This window comes from Lynx canadensis, chromosome B4 (genome assembly GCF_007474595.2).
Source record: "Lynx canadensis isolate LIC74 chromosome B4, mLynCan4.pri.v2, whole genome shotgun sequence".
Lineage (NCBI taxonomy): Eukaryota > Metazoa > Chordata > Mammalia > Carnivora > Felidae > Lynx > Lynx canadensis.
In genome coordinates, this window is record NC_044309.1 from 41,627,066 (window position 1) to 41,647,060 (window position 19,995).

At 56.4% G+C, this 19,995-nt stretch overlaps 2 protein-coding genes and 1 non-coding gene across 6 annotated transcripts; all 3 read left to right on the forward strand.

Moving 5' to 3' along the window:
- Positions 1-502: 502 nt before the first annotated feature.
- CB4H12orf57 (chromosome B4 C12orf57 homolog) lies at positions 503-2,675 on the forward strand. The gene is made up of 3 exons (XM_030321578.1): positions 503-1,204; positions 1,489-1,665; positions 2,444-2,675. The coding sequence occupies exons 1-3, from the start codon at positions 1,153-1,155 to the stop codon at positions 2,593-2,595; spliced, it is 381 nt and encodes a 126-aa protein (XP_030177438.1). The 5' UTR covers positions 503-1,152; the 3' UTR covers positions 2,596-2,675.
- On the forward strand, positions 809-870 carry LOC115519587. The gene has a single exon (XR_003970584.1). It is a non-coding gene; the product is annotated as a U7 small nuclear RNA (small nuclear RNA).
- Positions 2,676-3,019: 344 nt separating the features above from the next.
- On the forward strand, positions 3,020-18,067 carry PTPN6 (protein tyrosine phosphatase non-receptor type 6). 4 transcript variants are annotated; one of them, XM_030321580.2, is made up of 16 exons: positions 3,020-3,374; positions 8,051-8,173; positions 8,387-8,581; positions 11,175-11,364; positions 11,524-11,640; positions 11,727-11,840; positions 11,965-12,061; positions 12,471-12,550; positions 12,716-12,865; positions 14,221-14,352; positions 14,478-14,632; positions 16,661-16,728; positions 16,830-16,981; positions 17,080-17,171; positions 17,564-17,684; positions 17,874-18,067. In XM_030321580.2, the coding sequence occupies exons 1-15, from the start codon at positions 3,361-3,363 to the stop codon at positions 17,676-17,678; spliced, it is 1,794 nt and encodes a 597-aa protein (XP_030177440.1). In that variant the 5' UTR covers positions 3,020-3,360; the 3' UTR covers positions 17,679-17,684; positions 17,874-18,067. The 4 variants fall into 4 exon arrangements, 3 of the variants coding, with proteins under 3 accessions (XP_030177440.1, XP_030177442.1, XP_030177441.1); XR_004343855.1 differs by lacking the exon at positions 3,020-3,374 and adding an exon at positions 7,748-7,964 and having other exon boundaries at positions 14,855-16,728; XM_030321581.1 differs by lacking the exon at positions 3,020-3,374 and adding an exon at positions 7,805-7,964.
- Positions 18,068-19,995: the final 1,928 nt, after the last annotated feature.

The window sequence follows — 19,995 nt, forward strand, 5'->3', positions numbered from 1 at the left end:
CGCAGTAGTGCCTGGAGAGAAGGCTGTGGAACCGGACACAAGTGGGTGTAGCGACCCCTGCAGAGTTGGAGAGGAGATCTCGGAAGCGCCAGGGGCCCTGGAGCCCTGGCTCCGCTGGAGGGGTACTATGGAGCTAGCCAGTCCCCTCTTGAGTCGCAAGGCTGGGAAGTCCAGATGCTGGAGGCCAAGGACAGGCCCGCCTCTGACAGGGTCAGGCCTAGGAAGCCACTGAGACTTTGGAGGCGTTTCTGCCACTGGCCCCACAGCTAGGAGCCACCGGAGTCCAGAATCCTTTCCGTCGAATAGATTGGGAAACGGTTATGAAGCGGAGGTGCAGGGGCGGAGTTCCACTAGGTTAAAGCGATTCGAAGTCTGGATTCTTAAGTACTCCTTGGTTTGAGGAGGAAGTGGGTGACCATTTCAAACGTGTGGAAGAGAAGAGAAATTGGAGGGCGTTACTTTGGAGCGCACACCCCTGCACAAGGCCATTTTAGGCAAGCACGGGGGCCGCCTCAGCGCTCAGCGTTTATTGCAGCGAATCACATCGTTCTCAAAAACTGCAGGGGGTGTGACCAGCTTTCCCAGCCAATCAGCTTTGGGTTCATTTGCATAGGTCCGAATCAAATGTTCACAAACTCTAGAAATGGATGATATAAACAAGTTTCTTTTTCCCCTATCTTTCCTTCTGAAAGTTATAGTGTCCCTCGTTGATTATACAGCAATCAGAATTAGAAAACTCGACACTGAGCTCACCCTCACCAATAGTGGCGTTCATGGATATCCCATGTTCTCTCCAGGCCACTTCCTGTAGTGTTACAGCTCTTTTAGAATTTGTCTAGCAGGTTTTCCGGTTTTTACCGGAAGACCCCCTCCACAATACGTTTTCAACAATAGAGCTACCTCGGTTCTAGGAGTGGTTTTCGTTTTTAGGTTTTTTTTCTTTTTCACCCCCCAATGGCATCGAGTCCGGTTGGGTCATCTCTCGTTTTAAGGCGTTTTGGCGTTTAGTATTGCGCTGCACCGCGAGGCTTCCGGCTGCCGCTGATGCTGCTTCCCTTCCACCCCCGTCAGTTTCGAGAGTCGCTCTAGCAGGCTGATCGTTTTTCCCGTGAATTTCCTTGGTTCGGCTGCACGTGCAGCTTTTGTTACCCTATGGCGTCCGCCTCGGCCCAACCTGCGGCCCTGAGTGCCGAGCAAGCCAAGGGTGAGAAGCATTCTAGCCACCGGGTGGGCTTCCTGTTGGAGAAGGGCGCGGGCGGAGGGTACGGAGCGAGAGGTGTAGTTGCGCCGCCGGGAAATGGGGGCACAGGATACCATCTTTCTCTCTCCCCCAAAAGGGGTCCTTGCCCCTAGAGCGAGGGAATCTAGGCCGAGTTTATCGGGTTACTATGGCTTCAGCCCACTAATTCCCTGCCCTCTTCCCTGCGCTTTCGGTTGGGCCCGCCGGCCATGCTCTGACGCCTACCCGGGGATGCATCTGCCGCATAGTGGTCCTGGCCGAGGTCATCCAGGCGTTCTCGGCCCCGGAGAACGCCGTGCGCATGGACGAGGCTCGGGACAACGCGTGCAACGACATGGGCAAAATGCTGCAATTCGTGCTGCCCGTGGCCACGCAGATTCAGCAGGAGGTTATCAAGGCCTATGGCTTCAGCTGCGACGGGGAAGGTGGGTCGGATGAGGGTCGGGGTGAGTGGGTCCGGGAGAGGGCGCTCGATCCATCGGGTCCCTGAGCCGTCCTCCCTCATCTTGCCACACGGAGGCAGCCACAATCTGACGAACAGTATTGGCGGGCAGAGCCAAGGGTCTCCTGTGAACTTGTGCCAGGCGAAGTCTTAAATGCTGTTTGCAGTTACCCGTAATTATACTGTTACCCCATTTTAAGATGAGGGAACAGACTCTAGCAGTAAACTAAGTGCCTGAGGTCACAGCAGAGCTGGACTGGAACCCCCTTCCGATAGCTCTAGTTGGATGTCTGCGTGACAGTGCACTTGTGCAGCCCCTCCAACGTGTTTTAGCTAGTCTCTTTTGGAGGGTTGGCTGGCTAATTTCCTTGATGAGATCATGGTGTTCCCCAAAGGTGCTTATTGATTCAGCCCAGTTGGCCCATGGCCCTCCTGTGTCCAGGTTATAGACTTGAGATCTTGTGGATGTTCATACTTCAGGTTCTTGTGACTAAATTGCTAAAATGTTTCACCTGATCATGAGACACACACTGCTTTGGGATATTTCATTCAGTGCATCCCATCCAGTTGTGATGGGTTTACACCTGGAAATGGTTCACCCAAACGACACAGGGCAGAGGACTGCTTGTGTCTTATTTTGTAGACAGCTCCCTGACTAGAGGGGGAGCAACCAGTGACTCAGGCTCAAGCTGCCCCCTCCTGATGTCTGGGGCACACTTGTCCCCTGGGGGTGTGGGTTGACGCTCCACTTCCCCTTGCAGGTGTCCTTAAGTTTGCCCGCTTGGTCAAGTCTTATGAAGCCCAGGATCCCGAGATTGCCAGCTTGTCGGGCAAGCTGAAGGCGTTGTTCCTGCCACCCATGACATTGCCGCCCCATGGGCCTGCTCCCGGTGGCAGCGTGGCTGCCTCCTGAGGGTCGGCCCTCCCCTGGGACACTGCCCAGGAAGGGAAGACCTTGATGTTCCAGAGGATAATAAACATGCCTGTGACTTAGCCTCAGTGTCAGTCTTTTGTGACCCTGACAACCTCCACCGCTTGGCCTCAGGTTCCCTCTGCCATTCCAGGCTGCTTCAACTCCCTGTCCAGATCCTTCCTAGGTTCCTGCTGGGCCCAGCTCTGCCTGCTCCAGGGCACGGTGGGAGGAAGGACTTGCCCCTTAACACCCTGGATGGGTGGGTGGTCGGGCCTGCACAGGTGGCACCTCTTCTTCCTGGGTTTTTCCTGAGGCCCCCTGGCTTGTGTGTGTGCTGGGAGGCTCCCCTATTGGTTGGTGTTCCCTTGGCCAGGGTTACTTCCTGGTCTTTGCCTCCACCCGCCCTCCCTCCAGCTGCTCTGTCAGCTTGAGCTCCAGGTGGAGCTCCAAGTGGCTCCTCCCCTCCCGAAGGAAGGAGGCCAGGACGCCGGCCCTGGACTACCCAGCGGGGCTGGAGGTAGAGTCCGGCCTCTGTGGGCAGTCTGAGGCCAGCCCCGCCCACCTGTCCCTTTTTCAGGGATCACTAGTCAGGGGGCTCGTCGTCGTCGCTGTGGTGCCATTGGCCTGGAGGGCTGCATCAAGGAGGAAGTAGCTGAGTTCCCAGTGTTCTTCCTCACCTGTTTGGGCTACTGTGCACAGCTGCGCCCAGGCTCGGCCCCACCCCTTGTGGCCCTCTGCCTGTGACTCCCCCATCCCTCTGGGGAGATGCTGTCCGGTGGGTAAGTCCCCGGCTCCACCTGGCTGCCACGGCCTCCTCTTAGTTTGGGAGAGAGGGGCAGGGAGGGTTCTTGCTCATTCCTGGCAGGTGTGCGACCATAAGGGCGATCTACTTCCTGTCCCTCCCTCAAGATTTGAGGAACTCTAGGCTCATTCATGCCCCTCTGCCCCCTCCTCCTTTTCTCTGTCTAGCTCGTTTCCCCCGACCAGATGTGTATTTATTCTCTCCATTGCATGTTTCCCTTCGCTCTCTGGCCTCCTGCTTCTGCTGTCTGCTTACCAGAAACCCTGGGTCGCCCACATCATCTGAAACATAACGTGTCTGGGAGGCAGACCTGAGAAAGCTCCCCCTTCTTCCCATGTAACTTCCCAACGTCTGGTGTTCATTCTACTTTCCTTCGGTGCCCCTCTGCGTCCCCCTCCCATGCATCATTCATTCAACAGATGCATGCGGGGCACCTGTGCCAGGTACCTTTTACGGTGCTGGCAATAATGGAGTGAAGAAGACGGGGTCCTTGCCCTCACGGAGCTTCATTCCAGTGGGAGGCAGCAGACTACACAAAGAACCCAGTAAATAGGACAGTTTTAGATTCTCAGGAGTGTTCTGCAGAAACGTGAAAACAGCTTCATGTGCTAGCAAGTGACCGGGGGTGGCGTCACTAACTGGAGGGACCCAGGAGGGCTTTCCTGAAGAGGTGACATGTGCCCTGAGAGCTGGATGTGAGGAAGAGCCAGTCATGTGGTGACCAAGAGTCCAGCACCCCTGAGCAGAGGCCCTCCTGTGGGGACAAAGGAAACAGGAAACAGGGTGCCCCAAGCAGAGTAAAGCAGTGGGGAGGGAGGCGTGGACCCACAACTTCACATGCGGTCAGGGTGGTGTGTCCGTGTGTGGGTATTTGCACCGGGCCGGGTATGTGTGTAGATGGCCGAGGATGGCGAGATGCGTGCGTGGGACTGTTTGTGTTTGTGTATGTGTGTCCTGTGTGTGTGACAAGCTGGGTGTGTGTGTGTAAAAACAGGAGCTGAACTTGGGATCAGGCATGTACATGGCTGTCGATGAGCTTGTTTACTCGACACAAACTGCATGAGGTGGCGTGCTAGCCTTTGAACATTCGAAGGTTGGCAAGATTGGCTGTGGACCCCACTGTGGCAGGGCCGACTCCGCAGACGCTCTTGCTGCCCCTGGCTCCGGGAAGGAGTTCATGGTCTTTTGACGGGGCTCAAAGTCCAGGACTCAAGGGATGGTCGGTATTAGGTCATACGGTAAACAGACCAAGCTTCCCAGGTACCAGAAAGAAGGGGGAGGCGGGGAGAGCCCCTTTTGAGGGGGGGAGAATCGATGTTTGATATTTCGAAAAGTGATAAAGTAGTCATCGTAGGAAAAATACTTCAGTTCAGCTTTAACACTTTGTTACTATTTTTCCTTAGTGTTTATTGAGGTCTAGCATACAGAATGCACATGAATGTTAAGCGTACGGCCTGATGAATGTCACATTTACATACACCTGTGTATGTACCACCCTGATTAAGACGTAGAGCATTCCCAGCACCCCAGTTGTTCCCCAGAAATTGCAGCCTCCCAGTCAATTTATTCATTTTTATAAAGGTAATACATACCCACACGCTACAACATTCAAAACGGTATAAGGGAAAGAAGACATCCAGATGGCCAACAGACACATGAAAAGATGCTCAACATCACTGATCGTCAGGGAAATGCAAATCAAAACCACAATGAGATACCACGTTACACCTGTCAGAATGGCTAGAGTCAGAAAGACCAGAGATAACAAGTGTCGATGAGGATGTGGAGAAAAGGGAGCCCTCGCGCACTGTTGGTGGGAATGAAAATTGGCGCAATCGCTGTGGAAATCGGTATGGAGTTTGCTCAAATAATTAGAAGTAGAAACACCATTTGATCTAATGACCCCACTTCTGAGCATTTACCCAAAGAAAATGAAAACGCTAACTCGAAAAGATATCTGCACCCCTATATTCATTGCGGCATTGTTTACAGTAGCCAAGGAATGGAAGCAACCCAAATGTTCATAGACAGATGAATGGATAAAGAAAATGTGGTATATATGTACAATGGAATGTTACTCTGCCATAAAAAAAAAAAAATCTTGCCATTTGTGACAACATGGATGGATCTAGAGGGTATTGTACTAAGTGAAAGAAGAGAAAGACAAAGACTGTACGATTTCACTTATATGTGAAACCTACAAAACAAAACAGGGGCGCCTCCTGTTACAATTGGAAGAACATGTGACTCTGATCTCAGGGTCGTGAGTGTGAGCCCCACACTGGGTGTAGACATTACTTTAAAAAAAATCTTAAGGGGCGCCTGGGTGGCTCAGTCAGTTAAGCACCCGACTTCGGCTCAGGTCATGATCTCACAGCTCGTGAGTTCGAGCCCCCCGTCTGGCTCTGTGCTGACAGCTCGGAGCCTGGAGCCCGCTTCGGATTCTGTGCCTCCCTCTCTCTCTGCCCCAACCCACTCGCATTCTGTCTCTGTTTCTCTCAAAAATAAATAAACATTTAAAAACATTTTTTAAAAATCTTAAAAAAAAAAAAACAACAACCAACAACAAACACCCAACTAGGAGAAACAGACCTATGAACACAGAGAGTAAAATGATGGTTGCCAGAGGGGAGGCGGGTGGGAGGGGGCAAAATGGATGAAGTAGAGTGGGAGGTGGAGGCTTCTAGTTACGGATAGAATAAATCATGGGGATGAAAGGTACAGCATAGGGAATACAGTCAGTTGTGTTGTAATAGTGTTGTGTGGTGACAGATGGCGGCTATGCTTGTGAGCGGAGCATAATATATAGAGATGTCGAATCACTATGTTTTACACCAGAAACTAATGGAACGTTGTGTGTCAATTACCCTTCCGTTAAAAAAACAGGTACAAGGGAGAGGTGAATGTCCCTCCCAGCCCTCTCCTCCGGCCACCTAGTTTCTTTCCCTAGGGGAAGCCACCAGTACGAGAGCTTTCTGTGTGCCCTTTGTTAGATTGCTTTCCTCGTTTTGGTTTGGCGTGTTGTGTTTGTCTGTGGGATTACACACAGGGAGCATCGTGAACTTCTAGTGTGTAGGGCTTCTTGAGGTCATCCAGCCCTGAGAATATCAGTTGATGGCAGGGACCTCAGTCCCCAGGAGACAGGCCCCTGGTCAGAGTCCTGAGCTCTGGCTAATTCAGAGCCGCCCCCTTGACCAGAACCTATGGCCCAGGTATAGGGTGGAAGGACCCCCAGGGGGCGTGGAAGCTCTACCCCCACCTGCTTTCCCAGCTCTGCTTCCCCTTGCATTCTGTTCCTTGGCTCCACTGGCTGGTTAGGGCACAGAGGGACAAAGACTAGGGCAAGAAGTAGAAAAGGTGTATGTTTGACAGCTGCTATTTTGTCCATCCCAGTGCCCCAGTGGTACCTCTTCAGATGTGTAGGTCAGAGGAGGCGAGGGCACCTCTCCCTTTGTAAGCATCTGCTTGGCCGTGGCTGTTAGGAAGTGTCCCCTTCCCTGCAACCCCCAGTGGACAGGAGGTCCGACCTCTGTTCTTTGAAGCCCTAAGGCCTGGCATACAGGAGCTGAAATCACTGACCTTGGAACCCCTGTGGGGTTCATCCCGGCACCGCCACTTAACTGACTGTCTAACCTCAGGCAAGTTTCCTGCCTTCCCTGAGCCTCAGGTTCCTTGTCTGTAAAATGGGGATAAAGATAGCGCCTGCTTCATCAGGGCTCTGATGAGGGATAAATCAGATAAGGCACATAAATGACATGAGAGCACAGTGCCTGGCATACAGGGAGACTCCGTGAAAGGAGAGTTGTGGCTGTCACCGTTATTTTTTTTTTAGTGTTTATTTATTTATTTATTTATTTATTTATTTATTTATTTATTTGAGAGAGAGAGCACGCAAGCAAGTGAGTCGGGGTGGGGGGCAGAGAGAGAGAGGGAGACTGAGAATCCCAGGCGGGCTGCACGCTGTCAGTGCAGAGCCCGATGTGGGGCTCCAACTCCACGAACCGTGAGATCATGACCTGAGCCGAAATCAAGAGTTGGACGCTTAACCAGCTGAACCACCCAGGCACCCCTCAGTGTCACCACTATTATTAGCTTGGACCAGGGAAGGCTGTGCGACGCGGCTGGTGGAGGAGGAAGGGTTGGCATGTGACTGCGAGTGGGCTCACGTTTACGAAGCCCGGTCTTCGCCTGTAGGCTGCAAGGCACATTTGCGTCCTTCTTTCTTGTGTCGTCACCCTTGCGGAGTGCCATGCTCCTGGAGCCTTTGATGGCAGACGACGTGTGGGAAGTGGGCCCCCTCCCCACCCCCACTGCCACCCTGCTCTGCTTCTCTTCTGCGCTCTGCTCCAAAACGAGAAGTACAGTGAGTTCCCCCAAGGGGTCGGCCGCGCCCCTTCCTGTCCCCGCCCTGCCGGCTGTCCCAGGCCAGTGGAGTGGCAGCCCCAGAACCAGGACCGCCAGGGCTGTGAGGCGGCCTGGGCGCTGGGAGTTGGCGGCCTGCCTGGGCTCACCAGCACATCTCATTCCCTGCACCCCCTTCCTCTCAGGGAGCCCCCAGGATGGTGAGGTAAGGTCCCGGGAACCACGGTAGACAGGAGGCGAGGGTGCCCTGCGGCCGGAGGGACCTCTCCTCACTGCCTTCCGGGCCTGCAGGTGGTTTCACCGAGACCTCAGTGGGCTGGATGCAGAGACGCTGCTCAAGGGCCGGGGGGTCCATGGGAGCTTCTTGGCTCGGCCCAGTCGCAAGAACCAGGGCGACTTCTCCCTCTCCGTCAGGTAGGCGGCCCTCAATTCCAGCCAGGGCCCGCATTTTGCAACTCCGTTCTCGGTTCCAACCTCCCAGCCCCCAGCACCAGCATGTCCCCTGTCCCCCCCTCCATGTCTACCCCGTCCCTGTGTGTGCCCCGTGCTCAGGACCCCAGCCCATCCCCCTCTCTGTCCCTACCTCTCCTCTTACACCCACTGGCCTCACCGTCTGGTGCCCCGCAGGGTCGGGGATCAGGTGACCCACATTCGGATCCAGAACTCGGGAGATTTCTATGACCTGTATGGAGGGGAGAAGTTTGCGACACTGACGGAGCTGGTGGAGTACTACACACAGCAGCAGGGTGTCCTGCAGGACCGGGATGGCACCATCATCCACCTCAAGTACCCGCTGAACTGCTCCGACCCCACCAGCGAGAGGTGAGGGGCTTCATACCCTGACCCACCCCCGCGTGGAGGTGGGCTGCCTTCCCCCCGCCAACCCCGTCCCTGATTTTCCCATCCTTCCTGGGGCTCCGTGGGCCTCTTTCTTCCATGTGATCCTGGGCCTGTGTCTTGGGGCACTAACCCCTCATAGCCTTTCCCTCAACCCCTGAGAAAGCAGGGAACATCATCTTGCCCTTTTCCGGGGTCCCTGTCAGCTGGCCTCCCAGGCCTGCTCGTGATGCAGAGGCCTGGTGGCCGCCTTTCACAGTAGGCCAGCTCTGTTGTTAGAAAGCTCTTCCGTCTATGGAACCGAATCGGTCTTGTTTAGCCACTCTCTCCCCCAGCACAGGTTGGTACACAGAGAGACGAATGTTGAGGAGGGGCAGAGGAGATTTGTATTTACGACGACATTTAATGCCTTATCTCAGCAACACAGTGATGACGGGTCTGCTTTTGGGGGCTTGGTAGAGCTTGACCAGAACACAGACCAGTTGAAAACTGTCCGATATGGTTGTGTGTGCAAGGGGCCTAGTACCTGGGCACAGGACACTCAAGGCATTTCTCCCCTGTCCCTTTGGCTTCAAAGATGTGGTCCCCACGATTGGGCAGGCTGCTCCCTATGTGGTCTCCCTAAAGCATGGTGGGGGGTGGGGTGGAGGACCAGAACATTCGGCATTACACCATGGCTCACTTTAGTGGCTGTATCTCAATGACAGCTCCATTAAGGTGAAGGGCAGCCCAATAACTCTAAGGGATTTTTTGTTTTTGTTGTTGTTGTTGTTTTTTTACACTCCTGGGGCCAAGCCAACTTGCCCTTGTCCTGTATTTGGGTGTTGATTGTTGAAATGATTGTGAATCTTGATTCTGTCCGTTTTCGGTCTTTCTGAGATGCGTGCCTCCCAACTCACATCAGTATTTTTGTTCAAGTCACTGATTCAGAGTTAGAACTGGGTGAGGCTGAGGTGAAGGCCCCGGGGCCCACCGCTGGGCACCACTCACCAGCCAACATGAAGCCACTCATCCATTTGCCTTGAAGCCACCTCTTCTAGGCGTGAAGCCCAAGCATGGATGACTTTGCTCATGGTGGCCCTCCTTGGTCCTTATTGGGTATCTGCTCCCTCTCGTTCTTTTCCTATGCCCCGCCTGCAACGTTAAGGGGCCTTTGCCACCTAGACCCTCTTGAACTCAGCGCGGTACCTCTCTTTCTCCTTGCCCAAAGCCGGCATCTTCCCTGCAGGAGGATGGGTTGCTGGAGGCCCTGGAGAAGCAGTAGGTTGTGGATGGAGCTAGAAGAGGGAAGGAGCAGCTGAGCAGACCCCCTGGGGAGGAGGCTGGGGCCTGGCTTCAAATGGCTTGGGAGAAGGGGGAGAAGGGCAGAGCTGGGGGCTGGGGGGCAGGGAAGGATGGAGGGAATCCAGGCCAGGGAAACTGACTCCAAGAGGCCCTTTCGGTGACCCACGCCAGGACGCCAGCATGCCTGGCTCACCCCTGACCCTGGGATTGCGTGGGGGAGGCTCCTTCTCCAAACCTCCCTTTGTGTTCCCAGCCCTGGCCCGCTGCCTCTCCTCCTCCCCCCCTCCGAGGAAATTTGCATTTGTCCCGCCAATGGCTAGCTCTCTGCCTATGGTCAGCCTGACATTTGCATGGAAACTTCCTCATCCTGGGCCAGGGGGACGAGGGTCAGCCCCCTCCCCATTGCCTGGGGGGGCCCTGGTCTATCCCTGATTGGTGGGACAGGGTGGCCTGGGGTGCTGCTTGGGGACAGGGAGGGAGCGAGGTGGGGCAAGACAGACTGGTCCCCCCCTGCTCCCCCCATCCCTGCGGTTGGAAAATGCCCCCTCCCCTGGTCCCTGGGCTGAGGAAACCTCACACCCTCACTTCTCACTCTCTCCCCAGAAGGAGTTTTGTGTTTTTTCCATCACGTGGTTTCCTGTGGGGCTGGGCATTGTGGGGCTACAGTTTCCTCCTGGGAAGGGGGTGTGCTTTGGGGAAAGGTCCTAGTTCCGCTTTCTGCCCTTCTGAGCCCCTCTGAGCCCCAGCCTCCCCTTCAGTGATGTCACCCTGGACACCTCAGAGCCCCCCACACCCCTGTTTCCCCAGCAGGGTTGTCTGTCTTCCCTGCCACCCAGGGGGGAGTTGTCCCCATCACGACTCCCTTGTGACTTCCGTCTCTCCCAATCTCCACTGCTCTCTGCGCAGAGTTTGGCCTCTGTGCTTCTCTTGGTCCCCCTCCTCTTTCCCTAGCTCAGCCCTGGCTTTCATGGAGACCCTCCCTCGGTTTCTCCCCTACAGTTGTTCTGGATGTGGCTTGCCTCTCTGCCTCTGTCTCATGCTCTCAGAGGCGGGCCTGGCTACCACCCAAGGGCCTTGGGCCCAGCTTCAGGCTCCTTATCTGTAAAATGGGATCGTACCTACCTCTCAACATTTTTGTGAGAGCAGTGGACCCAACTATGGTGGTGGATTTGAAAGCATGTAGCACAGCGCCTGGCACATCATAGTCACTCTACTTCCCTTTCTCTGTGAATGCCTCTGCTCAGTGCCTGCCCCTTGGCCTAGGGGTCACCTTCCCTGATGTTGCCTTCTATAGGTGGTACCACGGTCACATGTCTGGGGGGCAGGCAGAGACACTGCTGCAGGCCAAGGGTGAGCCCTGGACGTTTCTCGTGCGTGAGAGTCTCAGCCAGCCTGGAGATTTTGTGCTGTCCGTGCTCAGCGACCAGCCCAAGGCTCGCCCAGGCTCCCCACTCAGAGTCACTCATATCAAGGTCATGTGTGAGGTAAGGCAGCCGGGCAGCGGGGAAGGCATCCTGCCGGGGCTCCTGTCTATGCTCAAAGCCCCGGCAGCGGGGAGGATCAGCCTAGGCTTTGGTCCAAGGCTGGGGGTGTAGGGAGGGAGACTCAGGTCATGCAGAATGGCCTGACTTGGCATCCCTCAGGGTGGACGCTACACGGTGGGTGGCTCAGAGACCTTTGACAGCCTCACAGACCTGGTGGAGCATTTCAAGAAGACGGGGATTGAGGAGGCCTCGGGTGCCTTCGTCTACCTGCGGCAGGTGAGAGGGGCGGGCCTGGCAATCCCTCAGACCCAGGAGCTCTGTGCGCTCAAGTGGGCGCTGACTTCTCACCTGTCCCCGCCCAGCCGTACTATGCCACTCGGGTGAACGCAGCTGACATTGAGAATCGGGTGTTGGAACTCAACAAGAAGCAGGAGTCGGAGGAGACAGCCAAAGCCGGCTTTTGGGAGGAGTTTGAGGTGCGTGGGGTCTCAGGCCCCGTCCCCTCTCTCCCCACCCCATACACTGGTCTGCCCCGTCTTATCTCCGTGCGCGGATGGCCCTCCGGGGGCTGGCACTCAGTTTCCCCCTCTCGCCCCTCAGAGTCTGCAGAAGCAGGAGGTAAAGAACTTGCACCAGCGGCTGGAAGGCCAGAGGCCAGAGAACAAGAGCAAGAACCGTTACAAGAACATTCTTCCGTGTGAGCACCCTGCCCCCAGGCTGCCTTCATCCCTCCCACTTTCGGGCAGCGTCCATTCACCCAGGAGACTCCCCTTGCCCCAGCCAACCTCCCTCCATCTCATAAGGTCCCTACTCCCCGCCCCAGGAGGGTCCACCTCCTCACCCACACAACAGGGCCTCCCTCCTGCAGAAAGCCTCTGCCCCTCCCACTGGAGCCTCCCCGCACTAGACATCCACCGCCCTCCTTCCTGAAACCTCCAACCCCGCTCCCCATGTGGATCCTCCGCCCCCACCTGCCCACAGTGCTCGGAGAGCCTCCTGGCCTCTAAGATAAGAATGGCCTGTGAGCTTAGGAAGGGTCTGACCCAGGGGCTGGTGAATACCTGGCTGACCCAGGCCCATCTTCTTTCCTCCCTGCCCACCCCCAGTCGACCACACCCGAGTGATCCTGCAGGGACGTGACAGCAACATCCCTGGGTCCGACTATATCAATGCCAACTACGTCAAGGTCAGTGGCGCCTGCTGGTCACATGGGAGGAGAGGCTGGGCCCTGGGGATTCCCCATCTCACGGGGGTACTGGAGCCAGAGACGCGTAGCAAAGTTAGGTGGTGAGGAGGGTGGTGGTGCAGGGGCTCACAGCCCTGGGATGCATCTCTCTACCCTTGCTTCCAGAACCAGCTGCTAAGCCCCGATGAGAACGCTAAGACCTACATCGCCAGCCAGGGCTGCCTGGAGGCCACAGTCAACGACTTCTGGCAGATGGCATGGCAGGAGAACACCCGCGTCATTGTCATGACCACCCGAGAGGTGGAGAAAGGCCGGGTAGGGCCAAGTCCCGTGCTGTCCCCTGATCCCCACCCCTTCCCCTCTCCCCTCCCCCCGCCCCAGTGCTTTGTTATCCATTGCCATTAAACCAAAGAAATGCCAGACGCCAGGGCAGAAAGTCCCCTCAGAGGGCAAAGTCCAACCCTTGTTGGGAAACTGAGGCACAGAGACACTCTTGGATAAGCACTGTCTCCCAGATCTCTGCTTCCAACCTGGGGCGCTCCTGACCACCAGACCCCGGTTTTAAGTGGGCTTTCTTCCTTTTAAAAAAAAATTTTTTTAAATGTTTGTTTATTTTTGAGAGAGAGAGAGAGAGAGAGAGAGAGAGCGAGTTGGCAAAGAGAGAGGGAGACACAGAATCTGAAGCAGGCTCCAGGCTCCAGCACAGGGCCTAACATGGGGATCGAACTCATGAACTGCAAGATCATGACCTGGGCCGAAGTCAGACACTTAACCGATGGAGCCACCCAGGCACCTCTTAAAGTGTCCGGAAGCAAACCTGCCTCCTGCCCCTCCCCCACCTGTCCCCATCCAAGCCACAGCCCTCCTGTCCTCCCTTGCCTCGTAAATCTCTCTGGAGTCTGCCCCTCACCCTTACCCCGCCACCCAGCCGGTATCCCTGCCTGGGGGCCGTGCCCTTCTACGGCACTTCTGCACTGGAGTCAAAGGGGTCCCGCCCAAAGCATACACTCCATCAAGCTGCTCCCTCTCTTGAACACCTTTCAGTGGCTCCCAGTTGTCTTCAGGTCACACTCTGAGACCTGGCCGTCAAGGCGGGGTGACTTCGCTACAACACTCTCTGCCTCAGGTTTCCACGCCTTGGCATCAGCTCACTTTCTGCTAGGAAATGACTTCCTCTCTCTCTGCACTCTCTCTGCCGGACAGACTCCCTGTTTTTGAAGACCTAGCTCAAATGCTTCCTCCTCTGTGAAGCCACCTGTGATTTCCTCCGGAACCTGGAGGGAGGATTAGTCTCTCCCTCTACCCTGATCCCGAGTGGCTCTGTTAACCCCGTTCGCCTCTCTGTGACCTCCTAGAGGCACAGGGGCAGAGACCGTGTCTTCGCTGTGTCTGCGACTCCAGCCTGGTCTCCGCAACTTCACGTACAACATGCGCACCTGCAGATGTTTCCCGAATGAATTGCAAGGTTGAGTGGCTGGTCAGGTCTCACCGCCTCTTGGTGGCTGAGCCAAGACTGGATCCTGTCTCTGACTCGGCCAGTTCATCCATTCGTCCAACAAATGTTGCTGACTGGGCCAGCGCCAGGGACCCAGGACCTTGCAAAGGGCCTGGAACAGGTCCCTGTGTGTCGCTTCTGTGCCTCACTCCTCACCTCCACCCTCCCTTTTCAGAACAAATGTGTGCCATATTGGCCAGAGGTGGGCACTCAGCGCGCTTATGGACCGTACACAGTAACCAATTGCGGGGAGCACGACACAGCTGAGTACAAACTCCGTACCTTGCAGGTCTCCCCGCTGGACAATGTGAGTGTCCCCTCCATCCTCGTCTCACTCCCGGGGCCCCCCCTGGGAGCTGCTCTCATGTCTGGTTGGGTGGGACGGGGTGGTGTGTGGGAACAGAGGGCACTGGCCCTACGCACTCTGCCCAGGGGGACCTGGTTCGGGAGATCTGGCACTATCAGTACCTGAGCTGGCCTGACCATGGCGTCCCCAGCGAGCCTGGAGGTGTCCTCAGCTTCCTGGATCAGATCAACCAGCGGCAGGAGAGTCTGCCTCACGCGGGACCCATCATTGTGCACTGCAGGTGAGAACAATGATGAAGTTAGTAGTCATGATGGCCAGTAAATCCTGCTAAGTGTCGTGTGCTGCTCATCGTAAACACTGCTTTCCGAGCTAATGCATTTCACGCGTCCGTCCCCCGATCCCAGCCTCATCCGGGCTCCTTGACGGCCCCAGACCCCTGTGGGAAACTTAAGCTTGAACCCACCCCACTGATTGATCCTGTGCCTGGGGGTGGCTTCTTCAGAGACTTCGAGACTTCCCTGGATGTACCGTCTCATCCAGCCCTGCCACATACAGATGAGAAAACAGGCCCAGCAGCTTGCCAGCTGGTCTGCAAGAGAGCCTGCACGGACACTCACAACAGACCTCGGTCCTGGTCATGTTGTTTCCTCATACGGGCTTACTCAGAGTATATATTTTCTCGGCCCCAAGCGTCTCCCATCTGGGGGCAGTGTGGCTCCCTACGTTTTCTCATTTTCCCCTCTGTAGCCCCCGGGGCGCTTAGCCTTCTCTGCTTCTCCCTTCCCAGCTAGTGACCCCAGCTTGGCCTCCAGGGTTGCGTGGCGACGGGTGGTATCTCTTCCAGAGGGGCCCACGCATCACTAGCTCCACTGCAGAACCTCATGACTAGGAGACCCTGTTCCTGCTAAACGGGGAGGTGGGGGGTCAGCAAGGAGGAGGTGGGGGGGGGCCCATCAGGCCTGAAGGGCAGAGTCCTGTAGATGGGCCTACCCAGCCCGCCTGGCCTGGGTGCATGGGAGGCAGTGGGTGCAGGTTCCTGGACAGAGACCGTAGTTTTAAATTTCAGTTCTGCTACTCACCGGCTGTGTGATCGTGGACAAATTGCTTGGTTACTCTGACCCGCAGATTCGTCTTCTGTAAATTCAGGATCTCCTATGGTTGCTCTGAGGGTTAAGTGAGACCCTGTCACTGTGTCGGGAATACAATGAATCCCTGAAGAAATGGGAGCTGTGAATGGTTTAATAACTCACAGCAGGAAGAGAATGGGGAAACGGGAGCCTGCTTTTTCTGCTTCCCTACCCACTCCCTCCAAGTGACCCCAGGCTGCGAGGGCCTCACACTTCTTCCTTCTTCCCACCAGCAACTGCTTGTCCTGGGGCAGGGCTGGGTGGGATGAAACTGGGGGTACCCCCCACGTGCCATCTAAGGGACTCTGCTCTGCCTCCAGGGGCAGGCCCATCGCCCACAACGACCCTCCTGCTACCCCCCTTCCACTTCTTGAAATCCCCATGGCCTTTATTTAGATGCTACAGGAAGGAAGTGGGTAAGGGGGGGGGTTATTTTTGACAATCTGGGTTTGAAATTAGACAGTGCAACTCAGGTCACCAGCCTGATGGGCCCAGCAAAGGGGGTGGGACTGCAGTCTCCGAGGGGTCCTGAGGTTCCCCGGGGCTGTTTGCCCAAGGGTGGTGGCACAGGGCGGGGAAGGGGACAGCCCTTACTGCGTGGCTCCCCCACCTCTCCACAGCTCCTGACCCCAGTGCCCTTTGTGCCCTGCTGTCTCTAGGACTGCCCTTTCCCTGCCGTCAGGGTCTGAAAAAAAAAGAGAAAAAGGGAAACGAAGCCCTGCTTTAAAAAGCTCTAAATATAACTTTAGAAGGGCAGGCCGGGGTGCAGGGAAGGCCTCATTCAGGCCAAGGGTGTGGGAGAGGGCCAGGGGAGGCCCGGAGTGCCTGTGGGGCAGGCAGGACCTTGATGGGGCTGGGGCTCCTAGATCCTCCAGAGTAGGGAGCAGCCCGCGGCAGGAATGAGGCGTCAAAGCAGGAAGTGGTGGCGCGGGGAGATGGGGTGCAGCCGGCTGGCCTGGGAGCACTTGAGAGCCGGCCCGCCTACAAATCCCTGGGCTGAAGTGATGTGCGTGGGTGCGGAACCAGGGAAGCTTCCGCCTCCGGCCTGCCGGCCCTGTGACCCCGGGCGTGTTACCTCATCTGTCTGGAGCCTCAGTTTCTTCATGCTACCATGCTGGAGCCGAATGCCGGGGCTCCCCCTTCCCGGTGAGGCCTCTGACGGCGCCCCCTTCCCTCCCCAGCGCAGGCATTGGCCGCACGGGCACCATCATCGTCATCGACATGCTCATGGAAAGCATCTCCACCAAGGGTGAGCGGGACCCGTGGGAGACGCAGGTGGGTGGCTGGGTGAGCAGCCCCTCGGTCACCCCCTCCGCCTGAGCCTGAGGTCCAACTGCCATGCCTGCCCAGGGTTGGACTGTGACATCGACATCCAGAAGACCATCCAGATGGTGCGGGCGCAGCGCTCCGGCATGGTGCAGACCGAGGCGCAGTACAAGTTCATCTATGTGGCCATCGCCCAGTTCATTGAAACCACCAAGAAGAAGCTGGAGGTCATTCAGGTGTGTGTAGAGAGGGGCCTGGCGGAGCTGTGGGGGGGCGTGGGCATCACCTGGTCCCTGCTGGGACCACCGCCCTCCCACCACACCTCTGCCCACAGTCCCAGAAGGGCCGGGAGTCAGAGTACGGGAACATCACCTACCCCTTAGCCATGAGGAACGCCCATGCCAAGGCATCCCGCACCTCTTCCAAGTGAGTGACCCCCGCCTGCCACCTCCCAGCATCCACTCCCCCCTCCTCCTCCTCGGCCCGACCCTCCCTTTCAGAGATGACAAGTGCTGCTGTCAGGGAGACCTGGGTTCAAGCTCAAGCTTGACTCTTACTACCTGTGTTCACAAGTATTTCCTGAGTTGGGCCTATGTCTATGTTGGGCCTGTGCTGGGTACCGGTAGTATTCCTGGTGTAGAAGATGGAGGCTTTGCCCACAAGGAGCTTCTAGTCTAGTGAAAGGACAGTGACCAGGTCTCCTCTCTCCTGGCCTCAGTTTGTTCACCTGTGAAATGGGGTGGGCCAGACGGGGCCGCTGGAGCTGGGTAACCCTGCACGGTCTCCTGACCTGCGCCAACTGCCCACCCCACCTGCAGACACAAGGAGGATGTATATGAGAACTTGCACAGTAAGAACAAGAAGGAGGACAAGGTGAAGAAGCAGCGGTCGGCGGACAAGGAGAAGAGCAAGGGTTCCCTCAAGAGGAAATGAGGCGGGGTATGGCCCTCTGCTTAGGGCTCCTCCTTGCCCTGCCCCCCAGTGTCGCTGGGTCCAGTGCTTTCCCCTGGATGGATGCGGTAGCTGCGGCCTTCCCCTGCCCTTCCCGGCCATTCCAGACCTTCTTGTTCCCTTTCCCCGGTTCGGTTCCAGCCACCCCCTTACTCCGTTCCTCCCTTCTCTTTGCAGCCTCAGCCCTGATCCCTGCAGAGGCCTCCGGTGGGCCAACCCATGGCCGGAACTGAGGAGCCCGCCCCCGTTCTATTGTAATTTAAGTGGCTGTGTCCCTACTTCCCTCTTCCTGACCCTGTATATAGCCCTGCGAGACTCCAGGCAGCATCAGGCCCTATACTCTTGTAAATAAAGCCCCTAGGATCACTGTGTGTGGGTCTCTAACTGTGACTGCCTGGGCCTGAGGAGCTCAGAAGGGGACTGGGGGAGGGGGAGTGAGCAGGGAGCCGTGTGTGTGTGTGTGTGTGTGTGTGTGTGTGTGTGTACAAAAGCACAAAAGCTTGACTTTCACCTTTGACCTGACCTGGTTCTGGACTCTGCTTAACACACCAGGAGTGTGACCGTGGGCCAGATTCCTCAGTCTCTTCTTTTTTTTTTTTTTTAATTTTTTTTTCAACGTTTATTTATTTTTGGGACAGAGAGAGACAGAGCATGAACGGGGGAGGGGCAGAGAGAGAGGGAGACACAGAATCGGAAGCAGGCTCCAGGCTCTGAGCCATCAGCCCAGAGCCTGACGCGGGGCTCGAACTCACGGACCGCGAGATCGTGACCTGGCTGAAGTCGGACGCTTAATCGACTGCGCCACCCAGGCGCCCCCTCAGTCTCTTCTTTAAAGTGGAGAATGATGAAAGGTTACAGCACAGGGAATATAATCAATGGTGCTGTAATGGCACCTTGCATGGTGACAGATGGCGGCTGCACTTGCGGTGAGAGCGTAGCATAACGTATAGGCTTGTGGAATCGGTAATTGGTACACCCGAAGGCAATGGAACATTGTGTGTCGACTGTACCTCGGTTAAAAGAAAAAAAAAAAAACTATATATAAAATAAAATGGAGGATGATCCTGAGGGTGGTTGTGAAGATCATTGAGGTGAGGGATCAAGGTCGTAACTGGCAACAATAATTCATTACACGTTTGTCACGTGTCAGGCACTGTTTACAAGACTACACACTCATTCCTGTTTCACCGTGGGTGGCTGTGTCATTCCTGTTTCACCGTGGGGAAAACTGAGGCACGGGTAGGTCACATGACTTGCTCGCAGACACACAGCTGCCGAGCAGTGAGGCTCTGAGATTTGAACTCGGGCCGTCTGTCTGCGGAGCACACACTCCTGGAGAGGCAGCCTTGGTCGCCCTGAAGGGACACAACTGCACTCCTCTAGCGCTGACTTCTAGATCTGAGAGCTGAGACCAGTACAAGCCAGGAAGCAGGGGCCTGGTGCCACCCACTGCCCCACCCCTCTCTGGGCTCCCGTGCGCCGTGCTCCTCCCTTGACGGGAGCCCCTACTGGCCTGGTGCTCCTGGGCAGTTTTATTTTTGTCCCCTCGGCCTTGTGTCCAGGGTGGACTACCAAGGATCCCTTCTTTGTGTTAAGGCTTTATCTTGATTTGAATTAAGGCCCCTCTCCTGGCGAGTTAAGCCTGTGAGGGTCCCGCCCAGGAAGGCCCAGCTCCCTGCTGCAGGAGAGGCCGAGGGGTGGGCTGGCCCCTACTGTCATTCATTAGCATGTGCTTTACTTGAGCGTCCACTGTGTCACAGGCACTGGAGCAGTGCTGAGGGCATGATGTGAACAAGACAATTCCTGTTGGGGAGCTAGGAGACAAGCCCACAAACAGGAAATAAGTACGGACAGGTGTTAAGGATGCAAACAAAGGAGACTGAGAGGAAGCTGGGAGACCAAGGAGAGCTTGGATTGGGCCACACAATAGCTCCTGGAGCCATCGCCCTCCAGGGGGTGGGGGTGGGGTGGAGCGTCACCTGCCGCCTGGGGGGGGGGCGGGGAGGACTCTTCTCTCCCGGCAACGCCTAGAGCTGCACAAAAGAAAGGCAGGTCCCACCCCTCTAACCACCCTAGGGCCAACTGCTCCGTAGGCTGGGACTTGCATCCAGGGCATTGAGGTGGGTCCGGGAGCAGCTCTGCCCCCGGGGTGCTCGGTCCATTTCCCACAGAGCAGCAGGGGCGTTTCTCCCCACGGGATGGCTAGGAGGGCTGAAGGACAGCAGCTCAGTACTTTCACCAGCAGGGTAGGGTCAGTACTGCTGCTCCCGGCCAGCTCTGGCCTTCTGGCAGGGGTGGG

Coding starts and splice junctions, on each gene's coding strand:
- CB4H12orf57 (XM_030321578.1), top strand. CDS start 1,153: ATGGCGTCCGCCTCGGCCCAACCTGCGGCCCTGAGTGCCGAGCAAGCC. Junction 1,205..1,488: donor GAGTGCCGAGCAAGCCAAGG/GTGAGAAGCATT, acceptor TCTGCCGCATAG/TGGTCCTGGCCGAGGTCATC. Junction 1,666..2,443: donor CTTCAGCTGCGACGGGGAAG/GTGGGTCGGATG, acceptor TTCCCCTTGCAG/GTGTCCTTAAGTTTGCCCGC.
- PTPN6 (XM_030321580.2), top strand. Junction 8,174..8,386: donor GACTTCTCCCTCTCCGTCAG/GTAGGCGGCCCT, acceptor GGTGCCCCGCAG/GGTCGGGGATCAGGTGACCC. Junction 11,365..11,523: donor ATATCAAGGTCATGTGTGAG/GTAAGGCAGCCG, acceptor GGCATCCCTCAG/GGTGGACGCTACACGGTGGG.